Source organism: Cnephaeus nilssonii (assembly GCF_951640355.1).
Source record: "Cnephaeus nilssonii genome assembly, chromosome: 12".
NCBI classification, from domain to species: domain Eukaryota; kingdom Metazoa; phylum Chordata; class Mammalia; order Chiroptera; family Vespertilionidae; genus Cnephaeus; species Cnephaeus nilssonii.
Window position 1 is genome coordinate 438,367 of NC_137083.1, and position 19,562 is coordinate 457,928.

Genomic DNA, 19,562 nt, shown 5'->3' on the forward strand with positions numbered 1-19,562 from the left:
CCTCCTGCACCCCCCTACTGGGGATTGAGCCGGCAACCCGGGCATGTGCCCTTCCCCCGGGGAATCAAACTGTGACCTCCTGGTTCATAGGTTGATGCTCAACCACTGAGCCACGCCGGCTGGGCTATTTAATCAACTTTTGAATGAGCAGTATATTCACATGTCCAAAATGTTAAAGGTACAAAGAACTTCCATTTACAATAGCATCTAAAAGAATAAAATACTCGGGAGTAAATTTCACAAAAGAAGCACAAGATTTATACTCTTTTTCTTAATGTGTTTTTATTGATTTCAGAGAGGGAGGGAGAGATAGAAACATCAATGATCAGAGATAATAATTGATCAGCTGCCTCCTGCATGCCCCACACTGGGGACCAAGCCCAAAACCTGGGCATGTGCCCTGATGGAATCAAACCATGACCTCCTGGTTGATAGATCAGTGCTCACACCACTGAGCTGGGCTATACTCTCTTTTTTAATTATTAAAAAATTGATTTCAGAGAGAGGGAGAGAAAGGTAGAAACATCAATAATGAGAGAGAATCATTGATCTGCTGTTTCCCGCATGCCCCCTCCAGTGGATCGAGCCCACAACCCAGGGATGTGCCCTGATTGAGAACTGAACCATGACTTCCTGGTTCATGGGTCTGCTCAGCCATTGAGCTACACTGGTAGGCAGATTTATACTCTTAAAACTACTAAACATTGTTGGATAAACTAAAGATCTAGGAGAATCACAGCTTGCTGCTTTGTAGAAATTGACAAGACCATTCTAAAATTCATGTGGGAATGCAAGAGAACCAGAATAGCCAAAATAATCTTGAAAAATAATTAAGTTGGAGGATGCACACTTCTCAATTTCAAAACTACAAAGTTATAGTAATCAAGATAGTGTACTGGCTTAAGAATAGACATACACCAAATGGAATATATTAGAGCCCTATGGTCATTTGATATTTGACAAGGATGTAAAAAAAAAGTCAATGGGAGTCCTGGCTGGGTAGATCAGTTGGTTAGAGAGTCGTCTAAAATGCTGAAGTTGCCCTGGTCAGTTTGGCTCAGTGGATAGAGCGTCGGCCTGCAGACTCAAGGGTCCCAGGTTCGGTTCCGGTCAAGGGCATGTACCTTGGTTGCGGGCACATACCCAGTAGGGAGTGTGCAGGAGGCAGCTGATTGGTGTTTCTCCCTCATCAATGTTTCTAACACTCTATCCCTCTCCCTTCCTCTCTGTAAAAAATCAATAAAATATATTTAAAAAACAACAACAACCAGAGAAACCAAGATGGCGGCATAGGTAAACACCTAAACTGCTGCCTCGCACAACAATTTCAAAACTACAACTAAAAGACAAAACGAACATCATCCAGAACCACAGGAAAGCTGGCTGAGTGGAAATTTTGCAACTAGAAGGAAAGAGGAAAGCACACGGAGAATCAGAGGAGCCTCAAAAGGCTGAGGTAGAGACATGCGCACGGGCAGCTGAGTGCCTGGCTGGCTTTCTCTAGCGGGAAGGAGACAAAACCTCCCGACTGGCCCTAGCCGGTTTAGCTAAGTGGATTGAGCATTGGCCTGTGGACTGAAGGGTCACAGGTTCAATTCTGGTCGGGGGCACATGCCTGGGTTGCGGGCTCGATCCCCAGCAGGAAGCAGTGGATCAATGAGGCTCTCTCATCATTGATGTTTCTGTCTCTCCCTCTCTATTCCTCTCTGAAATCAATAAAAAAATATTTTTTAAAAAAAGCTCCCTACTGCACTGAACCCCAGTTCCAGGCGAGACCCTGGGGACCCAGGCTTATACAGGGGGAATCTGGACTGTCAGGCGGAAACTCAGGGGAGCCGCGAAAGGCAGAGGTCTGGAGGCGCGCGTGCAAGTTTGCGAAGAGAGGACTGACTGCTGAATGCGGCTGGCTTTCTCTAGCAGGTGGGAAACGGAAGCTCCCCGTACTATGCTGAACCCCAGTTCCGACTGCACTGAACCCCAGCTCCGGGCAAGACCCTGGGGACCCAGGCTTATACGGGGGGAATCTGGACTGTCAGGCGGAAACTCAGGGGAGCCACGAAAGGCAGAGGTCTGGAGGCGCGCGCGCGCGTGCAAGTGCTCAAAAAGAGGACTGACTGCTGAATGCCACTGGCTTTCTCTAGCGGGTGGGAAACGGAAGCTCCTCCACGATGCTGAACTCCAGTTCCGGGCGAGAATCTGGGAATCCAGATTCATTGGGGGAGAAACTGGACTGTCTGGCAGCGGGCGAAACTCGAGGGCGCCTTACTCTTAGAGGTGCTTGCAGTGATTACCCAGGGACACTGAGACCAAGGGGCATCATAGGGCAGGGCTGACGGGAAGCCAAGACTGTCTACTCAGCCCTGAGACTCCGCCCCATCCAAGCTGAGCACAGAGGCTTTTGCAATTTTGCAAGTCTTGTCTCATAAGATTGTCTCCATCACAGAAGTTCTCCCGGCATAGACATAGCTGATCCTCACAGCCAATTGGCCTGGAGGTCAATTCCTCCCAGTGATACCAACAACAATCAAGACTTAACTACAACAAGGCTGTACACACAGTCCACAAAGGGGTACACCAAAAGTGTCCACCTCAGGTAACTGGGGAGGCCAAGCCATTGGGCCATATAGGACACCTAGCACACAATGCTACCCTACCAACTCAGGGAAGCAGCGAAAATGTGGAGACAAAGAAACAGATCACAAACGAAAGAAAGGGAGGAAAACAAATGACTGGATATAGAGTTCAAAACCACAGTTATAAGGTTTTTCAAGAATTTCCTAGAAAAGGCCGATAAATTTAGTGAGACCCTCGAGTCTCACTAATATGAAAAAGGACCAACTAGAAATTAAACATACACTGACTGAAATAAAAAATATTATACAGAGACCCAACAGCAGACTAGAGGAACGCAAGAATCAAGTCAAGGATTTGAAATACAAATAAGCAAAAAACACTCAACCAGAAGAGAAAAAAGAATCCAAAAATTCGAAGATAGTGTAAGAAGCCTCTGGGACAACTTCAAGCATACCAACATCAGAATAATGGGGGTGCCAGAAGAAGAGAGAGAGCAAGATACTGAAAACCTATTTGAAGAAATAATGACTGAAAAATTCCCCCACCTGGTGAAAGAAATAGACTTATAAGTCCAGGAAGTGCACAGAACCCCAAACAAAAGGAATCCAAAGAGGACCACACCAAGACACATCATAATTAAAACGCCAAGAACAAAAGACAAAGAGAGAATATTAAAAACAGCAAGAGAAAAACAGTTAATTACCTACAAGGGAGCACCCATACGATTGTCACCTGATTTCTCGACAGAAACTATGCAGGCCAGACGGGAGTGGCAAGAAATATTCCAAGTGATGAATAGCAAGAACCTACAATCAAGATTACTCTACCCAGCAAAGCTATCATTCAGAATTGAAGGTCAGATAAAGAGCTTCACAGATAAGAAAAAGCTAAAGGAGTTCATCACCACCAAACCAGTATTATATGAAATGCTGAAAGGTATTCTTTAAGAAGAGGAAGAAGAAAAAAGTAAAGATAAAAATTATGAACAACGAAAACATATCTATCAACAAGTGAATCTAAAAATCAAGTGAATTAAAAATGTGATGAACAGAATAAACTGGTGAATATAATAGAATCAGGGGCATAGAAAGGGAGTGGACTGAAAATTCTCAGCAGGAAAGGGGTATGGGGGGTGTGGGAAGAGACTGGACAAAAATCGTACACCTATGGATGAGGACAGTGGGGGGGAGGTAAGGGCAGAGGGTGGGGTGGGAACCGGGTGGAGGGGAGCTATGGGGGGAAAAAAGAGGAACAACTGTAATAATCTGAACAATGAAGGTTTATTAAATTAAAAAACAACAACAACCAAAATACCACCCACCCCCACCCCCAAATAACCCATGGGAAACTTAAAAAATAAATAAATAAAATGCTGAAGTTGTGGGTTTGATCCCTGGTCACAGCACATACAAGAATCAACCAAAAAATGCATAAGTGTAACAACAAATGGATGTTTCTCTCTCTAAAATCAATTAAAAATTTTTAAACAAGAAAATTCATTAGGGAAATTACAATCTTTTGACAAGTGGTGCTGGTATTTCTCCTTAAAGAGAATTTGCTTTCTTTTATTTATTTATTTATATAGAAAATTGTTTGGCAGGAAATGAATCAACATGCTGAAGTGTTCCCTCGGAAGCCTTCAAAGACTAAGTGGTAGTTACAGTGTAGAAACACTGCAGCAAAACCCCCAAGAATTTCCCCCACACTTGTTTCTGTCCTAGAAACCTTAAGCTGCAAAGGTCTGGGAGAGTTCAGCAGTTGTATCCAAAATAGAGCTTGCAGTCCCCACCAGAAAGGTATGGGTCAGATGAGGGGCAGACAGATGAGATCCCACTGTCGTGATGACTCACTTGCTTGAGCGATATGGCCAGCTGGGTTTTCCTTGCTGGAAAATTGGCAGCTGCTGGACTAGAACATTCCACATTGCTGACAATAGTTCTCCTTCCCTCAGAAGACTGTTTTCTGCCATTTTTCCTGAGAACTTAACATGCTTTCTCCTTTCTTTTCCTTTCTCTTTTGTGTTATTTACTAGAGGCCCGACTGACGCATGAAATTTGTGCAAGAGTAGGCCTTCCTTCCCCCGGCTGCTGGCACCGGCTTCCCTCTGGCACCCAGGATCTGGGCTTCCCTTGCAGCCCCGACTTCGTCCAGAACGACCTCCAGTCTAATTAGCATATTATGCTTTTATTATAGATACTAAAGGTGGGGACCCTGCCTTTATGTTCTGAACTATGCATTACAGGGATGCAATATCTATATATATAATCTATATATACAAAAGGTTAATATGCTGTGTCCCTCCGACTGGTCGCTATGACGTGTACTGACCACCAGGGGGAAGATGCTCAACACAGGAGCTGCCGTGATGCACACTGTCCATTTACAAAGAAATGGCACTGAGGACCTGGCACCAACAAAGCAACACTCGACTTCCCCCAAGTGGGACACAGGTTCCACCACCACCTCGAGCAACACCTCACCAAATCGCAGCCAATGCTGCCGAGACCCCATGGTGCAAAATGCGGCCCACAGCCTAGCCCGGAAACGGTGGTTGTGGGCACCAGGTAATGATGTCACATAGCAATGCCCAGCTTTCTCTCCCTAGCAACAGGCCACTCAACAATAAATGGCATTATGGACCTGGTACCCACAAAGTAACTCAACTTTCCCCAAGTGGGATACAAGCCCCGCCACCACCCCGGAGCTATAGTCCACCAAATCACAGCCGACGCTGCCGAGAACCCATGGTGCCAAATGCGGCCCACATCCCAGCCCAGTTCAGAATGGTGACTGTGGGTGCTGGGTAATGATGTAACATAGCAACACCTGGCTTCCTCTCCCTAGCGACTAGCCTCCTTGCAGTTTCTTCAACCCAGGAACACGACTTGCTTTACAGCCCGGTGCAAACATTTTACAGTTTAACCTAATGTCTGTGAAGCATTTTTACGTGCCTCATCTCATTTGATCCTCACAGAAGTCCTGGAGTAGACAGATAGGAGACTTGGTAGAATCCTATTTTCATTAGCTGCAAAAAGCTCTCCCTGGTGCCAATGCACGTGTTTCCATCTGTCATTGTCGTTCATGAATTTGGTTGACACTTCTAATATAGAGAAAGAGCAAATAGCGATATTAAAATATTGCTTCTAATTAATTTCCTTTTAATGTGCACGAATTTGTGCATTGGGCCTCTAGTCCTATATAATTAAAGCCTAATATGCTAAGTGTCCAGTTGACAGTTCAACCAAAGTGTAATATGCTAATGATATGCTAACACTGCTCAACCACTCACTATGACATGCACTGACCACCAGGGGGCAGACACTCCGACTGGTAGGTTAGCTTGCTGCTGGGGTCCAGCCCATCTGGACTGAGTGAGACAGGCTGGACACACCCTGGAGCCCTCCCGCAGTCCCTCCCCGTCTGGCCAACCTCCAGCATCCCTCCCTGGCCTGGCCCCAATTGGGACTGAGCGAGATGGGGCCAGACACACCTTGGAGCCCTCCCGAGGTCCCTCCCCGACCCCGTTCGTGCACCAGTGGGGTCCCTCGGGCTGGCCTGTGCCCTCTCACAATCCAGGACCCCTCAGGGGATGTTGGAGAGCCGGTTTTGGCCCCATCTCGAAGGCTGGGTCAAGGGACCCCACTGGTGCACAAATTCGTGCACCGGGTCTCTAGTATATTCATAAAGGCGCTCAGGGAATTCTTCCAAACCTCCCTTCCTCTGTCCACCTACACTGGGCCCACTTCCTCCTTGGGGCTTGGGGAAATGGCTTCTTAGGATTTAAGATTCATAGAGGTGTTTTAATGAGCGGGGAGATCTGTAGCAAATTTCAGCTGAAACCCATCCTAGCTTCCTAGTCACATAAACCAGAATATTTGAACCCTAAATATACCCTCAATCCAATGTACGTTCTAATTCTGAAAAGCTTCCTACTATTTTCTCTCCTAACCCACTAAACTGAAAGTTCCACTTGGACCGTGTCTTCCACACCTAGTACAATATTTGTACATAAAGAACTGAATGAACGAATTTACAACATGATCTGGCCTCATGGTTATTAAGAAGATTTCAGAGTGCTGACCACCAGGTGGCTCTCATCTCCCTAAGTACCAATGGCTTCTACAGGAAACCGGACACTGTTACTATAGCACCTTAAGGATTTTGTGTGTTAAAGATACTGGAGTCACGCTGTTGGTTTATGACAGAGTCAGGAACAGAACCTAACTCACAAAATACCAAAACGCTGAAGTCATACCCCGATACCTTGAGGTGCTGGCTTCAAAAGAGCTCTTCAAGCTGCAGCCTGGCTGCACACCCAGAACATCAGTGACAACTTTACATTAAGCTGACAAAATCAGCAGGGCTGCCCTAGCCTGTTTGGTTCAGTGGATAGTTGGCCTGTGGACTGAAGGGTATCGGGTTCGATTCCGGTCAACGGCACGTACCTCGGTTGCAGGCTCCTGGCCCTAGTTGGGGACATGCAGGAAGCAACCAATTGATGTGTCTCTCTCATATTGGTGTTTCTGTTTCTCCCTCTCCCTTCCACTTTCTTTAAAAATCAATGGAAAAAATATCCTCAGGTGAGGATTAAAAAAACAAACAAACAAAACAGCCCTGGCTGGTTTGGCTCAGTGGATAGAGCGTTGGCCTGCAGACTGAAGGGTCCCAGGTTCGATTCCAGTCAAGGGCACATGCCTGGGTTGCAGGCTCGATCCCTAGTGGGGGACATACAGGAGCCAGCCAATCGGTGATTCTCTCTTATCGATGTTTCTAGGCCTCTTTCCCTCTCTCCCTTCCTCTCTGAAATCGATAAAAATATATTAAAACACAAAACTCAGCAGGGCTATAGCAGAACCAGTGCACCAGGGCGAATGCTTCCGGAGGCCTCTGTCAGTGACAATAGCTACCTTCCCCAGAACTTCTGTGATTTCTGCAGTGAGGCTGCAATGGAGTTTGACCATCATCAGCAGCATCACCTGGGAACTTGCTAGAAATGCAGCTTCTCACACTCCACCCAGACCAGCTGAACCAGAAGCTCAGGAATTGGAGTTTAAGAAGCCCTCCACGTGACGGAGGCATACTGAGGGGTTCTATGTGAATAAAAGCCCCCAGGTTTTCCAGTGAGGGCACTGCTGACACAGTATTTCACAATTCCATTTGCAAACTTTTCTCAAAATGAGCTATTTTGGGGTTTGAGTGTTGATGTAGGTAATTTCAGCACAGAAGCATAGGTTAAGGCCATATTTGAGTGCTTTGTGATCATGCATTTCTTTTGTTTTCCTCTAGCACAGTGGTCGGCAAACCGCAGCTCGTGAGCCATATGCGGCTCTTTGGCCCCTTGAGTGTGGCTCTTCCACAAAATACCACGGCCTGGGAGAGTCTATTTTGAAGAAGTGGCGTTAGAAGAAGTTTAAGTTTAAAAAATTTGGCTCTCAAAAGAAATTTCAATCGTTATACTGTTGATATTTGGCTCTGTTGACTAATGAGTTTGCCGACCACTGTCCTAGTACAATGGCCTGTAAGTCATTTCAGTGGAAACTCACCCAATCCCAGACCCATTTATGAGCCCCAGCAGAGGCTGTGTGGCATCTCCCTCCCAGTCACCAGGTAATTCTTTAAATTAGAGACACCAGCACAAGATTGTCATTCACTTTTCCGCATACTTTATTTGTTACAAACATACAATTTTTTAAATATAGACTGTAAAACTCCATTTGCAAAAGTCTGCTATTGTAAGGAGTACACACCAGCAGTAAGGATTCTTAAACTTTTTTCTCTGTGAGTTTTTCTGTCAGTTTTGCTAGTTAGTGGTAATTACGGGACCCGCCATTTTAGAGACCTGTCTGAAGCAGCCCTGCTCATCTCAAAATTGACCGCAATCTGAGCTTCAACCTCCAGGCAGTGAGATCAACAGCCCATCTAGACTCTGCTTTTGAACATTTCCAGGAAGTATGGTTTCTGAATGGATACTGCACTTTACGGATTTGTTTGAATTGCCCATGCAGCTGTTTGTTAAAGTGCATTCTTCTTTTAAAAAATAAGAGGAATAATCTTTACTCTTTAATCAAGGTACTTTAAAAAATGAACTTTTTGGTCTCTCAGCAGATATTCCCAAGTTGATCCTATCACTACAAATTTTAGTGTTCTATTTACAAGTATTTATAGGGTTACAGGTGGAGGGGACCTTATACATTTAAAGGTGCAGCTTCTTTTGAAGCAGAAGTCAGTTCTACAAATTCACACATAAGAACACACACTTGGTTTACAATGCACAGCAGGTGGGTATTTACAGACTGAAGACACCCCAAAACCCCCTTTAAAGTAACTTCCATAGCTTCTCAGCCTTTCAGCTAAGATCAATTGTAAAGTGACTTCCAACCTTAACTCTACTTGTACATCTGATTAGATCAGGAAGCTGTCTCCTGCTGTCAAGATTTGGTTTTAACTTCATTCAAACAATGCCTATAGATTCTCTACCAGCAGGACATCAGCCTCACTTTGGAGTGAAGAATCTAATGTAAGGAAGTCCTGATAGATATGACTGGAAACATCCCAGAATACAAATGGACTTTTAAAAATGATCATGGAAAAACACCTGCATGTAGTTGCAAAAGGAAGCATAAATCCCCATAAATTTCCCTAGAACTTTAATCTTAATATTATTCAAATATTGATAATTGAAAAAACTCAAAATATACTTGGCCTGCTACCATAACATGCAAAACTGCCCACTCTTTATAAGTAAGCCCTGCTCTGATGTAAAATGTTTCTGCACTTGCCCAATCTATTAACTTCTAGGAAATCACAGAGCTTTTTATAAGAGGTGGCATGTGGACTGGGAGAAAAGGGTTTACATCTCATATCTGAAGAGCTGGAAATGAAACTCCCAAATTCCTACACATGTGCTTAGTGACAGAATTTTTTCAATTTTCTTAGGACTCTCCCCGCAGTTACATGTTCCCAAAAAAGCAATTTTAAAAGGGGAAATATACTACTTGCTCTGCTATTTTCAAATATAAAGATTTTTTTGAATCAACCTGATTTTGTGACACAGGGTATGAGTGGGGACAAAAGTTTGCCTTTAAGGAGTAAGGGTTGGTCTAAATCAATTTTCCTGAAAGAGTTAGCCATTGAAATTAATGAAGATAGGAAAAAAAACATGCTAGTGGACAATTTGGGCAGGTCTATCGTTTTCTCTCCAATATTCTGAGCCCACATTTCATCATACCAAAGACATAACCAGCCCTCTCTTATCAATGACAGAGACACTTTACATATAACAGAGAAAATGAAACTTGCTCCTAGATTCAACATCTGTTAATTACAAATAGTCATATTCTCTTGCTGCTTTTCTAACATGGCTTTGCCTGTCCCAATTGGAATGTCTAATTCAAGAGGCTTGAGTTAGATTTTCAAATGAAAAGCAAAACATTGTGAATAAAGGTGATTACACTGATGACATATTTCCTATTTCATTAGGAAATATACATTCATAAAGGTCTTACTTGGATCAGAGGTACAGATAACAATTGGAAATTACTTAATAAATCTTCATGATGCAATTTTGTAATTTTTTTCATTTTCCAAATTTAATTTTTGGTACTGATAATTGGACCACATTTGTTGAAATAAGAGTCTGATGAAACTAATTTTTAAGAATGAGGGCTGGGAATGGTGACTAAGTAACAAAGTTAGCTGTATCAAGAATCTATCTCTTGAAACTTCTGGGGTCTAACATTTAAAAATTAATGGCTACTTTTCTAGATTAAAAATGGGAAATGAAGTTATAATTTGCCATTTCTATCTTATATTTGGAATTTCAAACAGGGGATCGACGCGAACTTTTTCTTTGTCTATATTTTTCTTAAGGTAAATGAATTTTTTCTTTTCTACAAACTATCTTTCCCTGCCCCCAGCCCCACCTATATACTCATTATTCAGTTTATTCAATGGGAATAGTAACTGTTTATGAAGACATCTAATTGACTTACAGTACTCTAAAACTAACCCTGAAAACTGAATCTCATTCATTTACTATAACTTCAGTGCTGTTACTGACAAAAAAAAAGTTACCTTAAGGCTCATGGGAAAGAAACTTATAAACTGTGAATGCAGCATTGTTCACTGTCCCACCACTGGAAGCTAGCAAAATGCATTCTGGGTCAATAATACAAACTTGCTAACATTAGGAAAGATTTCTACTCTTCATACACAGAGAATAATATTCATAAGCAGATTATCTTAGGGGAGCCTGAGAAACCATGATCCACATCACACAAAGAGTCCGTGTATTTCATGATCAAAAAGTGCTTTTTCTTGAGAAATATGTCAGGGTTAAAATGGCAATATACAATGTAAAATCACTCCACACTTTCTCAAGTGAAGTACAAAATGGAAAAGGAGCAAAAAGATGGGAGGCTCTGCCCTCTGAACAGGCCTTATGCATGTGACTTTTAAGGGTGTATTAAATTAAAATAGTTTTTAAAGAGTTAACAGTGGGATTTTACACCACTATATATATTCTAAAACCTGAGATTGGACATCAAAGCAATCAACTTTGTACTTATTAGAGCAATTCTGATACTTCCTAAAAATAGAAGACAACTCAATTGAATTAATAACTCCCAGATCAAAACCATTAAATTTCCCCAATCAAAAAGGAGACCAATCACAAACACATTAGGTACTAAGATTACTGCAGAAAGACTCTTGGCAAATGAGTCATTTTTACATAAGCAAAAGTCACTTTTCTCCTTCCCCTTCTCACCGATCAAGGCCACACTATTTTCAAATGAATATCTACTGAGAGATCAGTTGTGCATTAGACAAAGTACCATAACTGGGTTAAAATGAAAAAAAATTTACAGTGAAGAATACTTATGTGCATAGCTTACACACTCAAGCGTCTCCTTAATTTCATCCACCTCAAGGCAAGGTAGACGCAAGCAAATTGTCACCTTTTAATACCTTGTGTAGATCATTCTATACCCCCCTGTAAAGCCAGTCAAGGTCACATTTAACAAAGCATCCTCAGCAACTATAGTGCCTGAAGTGTGCAGCCGTTTACAGACCACTCAATATGAGGGCATTATTATAACCAGCCTCTTCTGCCCACAACCCTGCATTTTCAGGTAAGACAGGATAATTGTTTTGTTTTGAGAAAACTGAAGCTTGAATCTCTTAAAAGACCTGCAATTTATTGCAAAATGATGGAGAGGTTACAAAGGAAGCAGGTTAACGGCTGCCTGGACTGAAGGCCTCTCAATCATTTTGCAGTAAACATTATGGACAGTGACCTGACAAGTAGCCGTGTCTGTCTCACAGCTACAGTCATTGTACCACCTACGTGCCTCCCATCGTAACATAGGGGTCTGGGTTTCGGTTTGGTTTTCGCTTTGATTTTTGGTGCCATCCAGATTTACACTCTGCTCTGTGCAGCATATGCACTGACAACTTCCTTTGCTGATGAGAACTGTAGTTCTACATGAATGACAGGTAGGGACAATAGAAACCAGAAAGGAATTATGGGATATACTCAGAGTTTCTTGCTCTTTCAATTCTGTTCCTAAAATTGTGGACTTTTTACTTCTGTAACTGCAGCAGTTTGAGAAATGAACATTCTACCAATTATTAGGAAATAAATTTTACTTCCCTATTTCTCTGGAATATGACGATTTTGAACATGTCATTAGCTGCAATGTTTGCCAAAGTCAAAAACAAGCCCTAAATCACTGTGTATAGCAGTGGTTGAAAACAAAAGATTTTCTGCTTGGATTTAATATAGATTATTTCCTTTAATAAGCAATATCTATGACCGAATTCTAAAAGATGGCCCATTAATACCACCTTGTTTAACAAACCACACATTAAAAGTGTAGTTTCTATCGTCCCTAGTGACTGGAAGGAGGATCAGTGAAATGCTACAATCAATCCACATCCTTCTGTAACCTTCCTGCAGTAGGAAGAGAGGCCATCAACCACCCTGCAGGAGAAACAAACCTTTGAGATTGGTTAAGACTTAAAACCCACCACTATGACATTTACCACTTAATCTTACATAGGCAGGTCAAAAATTTTAATATAAATTACTTTTCCAACACATAGCTTATGCATTCTTTGCTCCTTTTTTTTGGAGGATTCTCAAATTGATTATCTAAAGATTTACATATGATATATTACTGTTATATGGTCTAATGACTAAGAAAATTTCTCTGGTAACCAAAGCTGATCCCATATATGGTAGTGTTCTTGGCATATATTCTATATGCCTCAGACCACTTCCACATTCTTTCTATTCAGCTAATTATAGCTTAGTAGCCACTGGTGAGGATTGTGAAGACCCTGTCATTTCTACAGAATAGAAAGGCAAGGCTAGTTACTGCAATTCAGCCAAACAAAAGAACAGAAAAAAAGAGTAAACCAACCCCTTAAAAAGGAGAGGTACCGCACCTTTGCAAAATTGAACTGGCTCACTGCAGCTGAGCAACAGAACCACCACTGAAGCAAGAAAACAAGTTGGTCTATACAGGAATTGTACATGATTTCAAAACAAAAGTTACAGCGGTCAACTAATAGCTGCAACCTTAATTTTCATTGCTGCCTCAAAGTTTGAAACTAAACAGTTTCTGCAAACCTAATGCTAGTTTCTCAGCTCCTTTACTAAAACTGCTTAGGGATTTGTTCTCCGCAGCAAAGAAATAAAACACTCAAAACACATAGGTAAATACAGCAGGACATCATTGAAAACAGCTGCCTTGTAGTACAAAATACAGTACAAGTATACGGATGTCGTTAAAACATCGAAAATACTATTGCTCCCATACAATTTAGGAAACATTCTTTGCAACGGAGAAAATTTTTTAAAAAAAGAAAAGCTTTAAAAAAATCTGTTTAAAAACTCTACTGTGGACGATGAGAGTAGAGAAATTGTCTGAAAAGGGCACCAATGTTTGTGGCTCTTCCACTTTTTTTTTTTTAAATCTAAGATTAATAATATTCTGAATCACAGTCTAATTTTTAAAAAAGCCTAATTTTATATACATAATTATTTCCCTCCCTCTCAGCCACAATGCATGAAAACGACCTTTTTGTATATTACTTATTTCCTAATAAATACAAAAAGATTGTATATATTGAATAATACCAAAATAAGATAATAAAAAGGGTATGCAATAAATTAAAAGGCAGCTCAAATAAAGGGCAGTCATGCAGTTAAAAAAAAAAAACAACCACTAAGATTGTGGAGGTGGGGTTATTTGCCTCTTGGTTGAGGTGTTGCACAAAGCATACCTGAAAAACTTTGGAAAGAACATAGCTCCCATTTGATTCAAAGTTACCTAGGTCTATGACACTCAAATACCTTTTGATGGGTGGCATTAACTTGATTAGTAAAATCACTTCTACTGAAAATCCGTTTAAAATATATAAGAGGCGATCCTTGAAAACCCCAACTTTTATTCTTGAAAGACAGCTGGATAAACTGGCAAAAGCCAGTTTTGTTGAAATTTCAAGATGGTATAAAAACGCTTCCAGGATATAGTCAGCATATTCACGCTCACTTCGGCTCCATTCGGGTGGATTTCAGCTTCCAAAGGGCTCACTGCTTGCTAGACACACATCCATCTTTTGCCAACTTGGATTGTGAGGTACTGATACAATGGATCAAGTTTTTAAAATTTTATTTAAAAAGAATAAATGATGCTGGAATTCTGGACCTGAGGATCTTTAGTATTTGAACAAATCCACAGATTAAACTGAAGGTAGAGGAAGACTTCAGTTTTCGTTATTTCCAACTTTTCTGTTAGATGTATATTCCATTAAAGCTCAGGCTTGTAGCCACACTGTTCCTTTTTCAAGTTTTGTGGTTTAAAATCCAGACAACCAGTGGCCGAAACAGCCAAATTAGCCTTAATTCACTGGCTCCCATGGTGGAGCCACAGGGATCTGGCTCTCATTCATACCTAAGCCATTTCTTGGTAATGACCTCCATGTTTGAGAGATCAGGGGGAAGAACTTTAGTGAGCAGCAACCAATCCACTCAAACAGTTTTTTCCTTGTGCTTTATGCCCGATTTTTTCTTGTGCCTATCTCAGCAACCCCGATGTAAAACTGCTCTTCCATCTTCAAAAAATTTTGCCAACTTTTAAAATATTTTAGTAACCAATTCTAGTTCAAGGTTTGACAGCTGAATCCATTTGCATCCTGGAAGACAATTCAGCCAAGACAAGACATTGGCCTTGGTCCAGGTATGGTGCAAAACCATCTTAAACAAAATGGATCCAATTTGTTTCTGTATTCCCCGGTGACTTTTTGAATTCATATTTTGCCCTGTCCATGATTAAAGTTGCATTCCTTTTCATTAAACCTGTACCCTCAGAACTGGGTAACTGCAAAGGTCTCTCTCTTCTCAAGAATTCCGTGAAGACCTAAATCCAAAATGCTGATTTCAATGGAGGTGAAGGAACAGACACTGCAATAGGAAGGTCTGGAGATCTTTAGGTTCCCGAGTACAACACAAGTTCAGCTGTGATCACAAGGTCTGGGTAACTCAGAAGTGTCCCTTGGCCCAGGATGTTGGATGACCCTGGTGCGTTCAGGAACCTCAGCCGGGAAACCACAGAAGCTGGGCCTAGTTTGCTCAGGTGAGGAGACGCTGTTCTTGCAGGTTGCTGTCAGCTCCTTGGAACTTGACTGCTTTTCTCTAATTGTCCGTGACTGTTCTCTTATGGTTATTTCTCGTAATGAACTACATTATTTTAAATGTTGTTTTCTCCCTGTGGGCCTCCCTTGCTCCCCCACTAGCTCACTGGGGATGAGAAGGGAAGAGAGCTCTTTAGACGAGGGGACGGAAGTGGGGGAGGAGGCCCGTCGGGGAAGCTGCGTGCTTCAATCCTCGTCCACCTCCTCGCCCTCAGACTCGTCCCCGCCGCCGCTGCCCCCGCCGCGCCGCTCATAAAGCTTATCTCTCTGGCGCTCCTGGATCTCCTTCATCTCATCCGCATACCGGCAGAAGGCGCCCCCGAACTTGCCCCAGGCCTTGAAGGGGACGGTGATGGCGTTGCGGTAGGACGGCTTCACCTCGCTCACGCGCAGGAACACCCCGTACTTGTTGCAGCCCACGTCGAAGAAGAAGCGCTTCGAGTCCACCGTGATGGAGGTGCCTTCCGGGAGCTCGCCGTACTGGCCGCCGCCGGGGCCGCCCGCGCCGCCGCCCGCGCCGCCCGCCAGCTCGTCGTCGTCGCCGCCGTAGTCGTCGATGAGCTTGGCCAGCGCGTCGCGGAACTCGATGAGGCCCTGCGCGGGCAGCGCGATGGTCTGCCCGCTCTGCAGGCCGCCGGGCGCGGGGCCGCCGCCGCGCGTGACGGTCTGGCGGATGCGCAGGAAGCGGCCGCGCTGGTTCTCCTTGAGGTCCAGGTAGTACTTGCGGTTCTCGCGCACCAGGAACTCGCTCTTGAGCGCGCGCCGCGGCCCGCCGCCCTCCTCGGCCGCCGCCGCCGCCGCCACCTGCTCGGGGCTGCTGGGGCCCAGCTGCGCGTAGTGCTCGATGAAGTCGCCCAGGTAGTCGCGGAACTCGGCGGCCACGGCCATGGACAGCGTGAGGCGGCTCTTGGAGCCGCCCGCGCCCACCTCGGCGATCTTGAGGAAGCGGCCCTTGGCGTTCTGCTTCACGTCCAGGTAGAAGCGCTTGTTCTGGATGTCCAGCCGCTTCGAGGCCAGCTCCTGCGTCTCCTGCTCGCCGCCGCCGCCGCGGGACGCGGGCTGGAAGCCGCCGGGCCCGCCGCCGCCGCCGCCGCCGCGCTCGCTGCCGCTGTCGCCGTCCGCCATCTTCTCGGCCGCCGCGCCCTGGCCGCCGCCGCCGCCGCCGCGCCCTGGCCGCCGCCCGCAGCCCGCCGCGCTCGCGCCCCTGCCCTCCGCCCTGCGGCTCGCTCTCCGCGGCCCCCCAGCCTCGCCGCCGGCCCGCTCACTCTCTCCGGCCGCTCATCGCCGGCCGCCGCCCCCCACCGCCCCCGCGCCCCGCCCCGCCACTTCCGCCTCGGCCGCGCTGGCTTCCGGCGCGCGCTCGCGTGACGCAGCCCGTTCACGCCCATCCTGTCCTCGCGGCCGGAAGCGCCGCGCGCGCGCGCGGCGGCGGGGGCGCAGAGAAGTGACGTCACGGGAGAGGCGAGGGCCGGGGGGCCCGGAAGGGCGCGGGGACCGCGAAGGTGCGGGGAACCGTCCCGGGTGCGGCACCGCAGGCCCAAACTCCCCGGCATGTGCGCTCCGGTGAGCGCGTGTCTAGACACAGGGCGGCGTCCGGGGGCTCGTCTGCGCTCGCCGCAAACCGGGGCCCGCCCGCCGGGAACCGGTGGCGGGGACGCCGCTGTGGTCCCCGGAGGCCTCACACCAGCCCCGGGACGTACGTGGGAGCGTAGCGTCACGACGACGCAGGGAAACGGGCGCGGGCCTGAGCCGGGGAGGACCCCATGTTAGCGCAGAAGGACCCACGCTTCGTGGGCCGCGCGCGTCCCGGGCCTGCACCCCACGCCAGCCGAGACCAGGCAGACCTGTGAGCCTGCTCCTCCAGTTGGTGGGAGTGATGGTGCCTGTCCCCGGGGGGGTTGTAAGAGCTACTTGGGATGCAGTTTATGGCAAAGGTGACCCACACCAGAACCCGGGGGCCCGGGAGAGCCCTCCCCCTCGGAGGGAGGCGCCCCCTGCTTCCTCCTCTTCTCTTCCTCCTGGTGGCTCACCCGGGCCCGCGCACTGGATTGCATTCCTGTCTTTTTCCCAAGTAAATCCTTCTTGGCGATGGAATACCTGGTCGATTGTGTTTTATAGTCGATAAACGAGACAAAGCATGTAAAACACGTAAACTGGCCAAAACCAGTTAGGCTCAGTGGATGGAGCGTCGGCCTGTGGACTGGAGGGTCCCAGGTTCGATTCCGGTCAAGGGCATGTACCTTGGTTGCGGGCACATCCCCCGTGGGTGGTGTGCGGGAGGCAGCTGATTGATGTTTCTCTCTCATCGATGTTTCTGGCTCTCTATCCCTCTCCCTCTCTGTAAGAAATCAATAAAATATATTTTTAAAAAAAAACACGTAAACTGACACGAAGGCAGCGCTCAGTATTAATCGCCGCTGCTGCTGTTTCATAAAAAAGACCCAGTCGGGTCCTTGCCTAGTTGACGAGCGCGGTTGTGTGAGAGGTGCCTCCGCAAACCGTGTTAGGACATCGGCACAAGACCCGTCTCGGGTGGAAAAACACACATTCAGGCAAAGTTAGAATACTGGCTCCCAGCCACACACCCGGGATCCAGGGGAAGACGACAGTCTGGGGCCCCGGACATGCCAGCCTCGGCGAGGATGTGGACGTTTTGAATCCCTGGGGAAGGAATGCGAGGTCAGGCATCGCCCGGCCTTCCTGGAAGATGCCCACGCAGCTCCTCCAATTTCTTGCCAACCAAACCTCTTCCCTGCGTGGGGACCCCGACATGGGAAGGATGCTCTGTCCCCCTGTTCCTTTCTGACCAGTTTGGTTTCCACAGTCGAGTTCTAAGGGAGAGTTAGGTTTACTGGGTGAAGATGAGTAGTAAACAGGCCTCCTTTCAGTTGGAATGGGGAGAGCCGGTGGGAGAGACCTTACTCTCGACCATCCATCCGTTACACCGAACCAGAGGATACCCACTTCCATCTCCAGCAGGAGGTGTTTTCTACTCGGCTGCTCCAGCAGGAAGGAGTGGGACTCCTCCACGCGACCCCTCACCAGCATGGTTACAGCTCAGCAGATGAAAAGGCCGCTGCGCTCTGAACCCCCCGTTTCCGCCAGTGCCTTCTTCACAACAGCCCCTCCGCACGCCCACCGTGCCTCCTTTCCTCTGCTCTCTGGTCTTAACCCTGGTTCACCTGCCTTTGGACTGCATGCCCACATTTATTGTTCCCAATAAACCCATTTGCTGGCGAAATAGCTGGCGGTTTGTTTAAGGTCAACAATTGCTTTGTTTCCTTGGAAGTGTCATTCTTTCCTTTTACACTTAGGATCTAATTCCCTACCGTAATATTCAATAATCATGTTTTGTTTGGTTTTTCAGAATTTTTACAGTTTGGTTTTTAAAATACATGTGACTATATCATGTATTTATATTTTATATTTAACTATAGTTTAGCTGGGATGTATTTTGGTGTGTGTGGTATGAACTGAAGAATCTAAAACATTTCTTTCAAATGACCAATTGTCCCAGTACCATTTATTGGGTAACCCTCCAAGGACAGATCTCAACAGGTGGAGATGGATGTGGCTTTTTTGGGGCAGAGGGAACATTTGTTCCCAGATGGCTAGAAGTCTAGTTTGGCTGGAGCCCAGGATCTGTGAGGAGGGGGCGATGAGCAACAGAGTGGAAGGTGGCTAGACGGGCTGGTGGGGGGACCTGATTTGTAGGTGGGAGGGAGGTGGGAAGGGAGCCAAGGGGGAGCCCCTGGAGCTGTGTACATGGAGTGTGACGCCTCCCCTCTGTGTTCCCAGGAGGTGGCCCATGATCCAGGACAGCGTGCGTGAGCTCAGTGAGGAAGCAGGACTGGACGTGGCTGGTGGAGAGAGGGAAGGAGACTGTGGGGTTCAGGGGCAGGAGAAGGGTCAAGATTTAAAAACACAACATGGGGATGAGAGACAGGATGCTGTGAGTGACCAGCTCCCAAGCCTGTTCAAGAAGGAGGAGGTTTTGTTTTTTTGACTTAATATGTTTTTTAAAAAATTATTTTTATTGATTTCAGAGAGGAAGGAAGAGGAAAAGGGAGAGAGAGAAACATCCAGGATGAGAGAGCATCATTGGTTGGCTGCCTCCTGCACACCCGCCACTGGGGATCGAGCCCACAACACGGGCCTGTGCCCCGACCGAGAATCGAACTGTGACCTCCTGCTTCATAGGCCAGCGCTCAACCCCTGAGCCATGCTGGTCGGGCCAGTCTGAGTTCTTGTTGGAGACGGTAGGGAAGTCTAAACTGAGACCGCAGAGG

At 46.1% G+C, this 19,562-nt stretch overlaps 1 protein-coding gene across 1 annotated transcript; it reads right to left on the minus strand.

Moving 5' to 3' along the window:
* Positions 1 to 8,214: 8,214 nt before the first annotated feature.
* On the minus strand, positions 8,215 to 18,486 carry PURB (purine rich element binding protein B). Its single transcript, XM_079786498.1, has one exon. It carries the CDS (start codon positions 16,396 to 16,398, stop codon positions 15,460 to 15,462), a length of 939 nt encoding a protein of 312 aa, XP_079642624.1. The 5' UTR covers positions 16,399 to 18,486; the 3' UTR covers positions 8,215 to 15,459.
* Between the last annotated feature and the right edge of the window lie 1,076 nt (positions 18,487 to 19,562).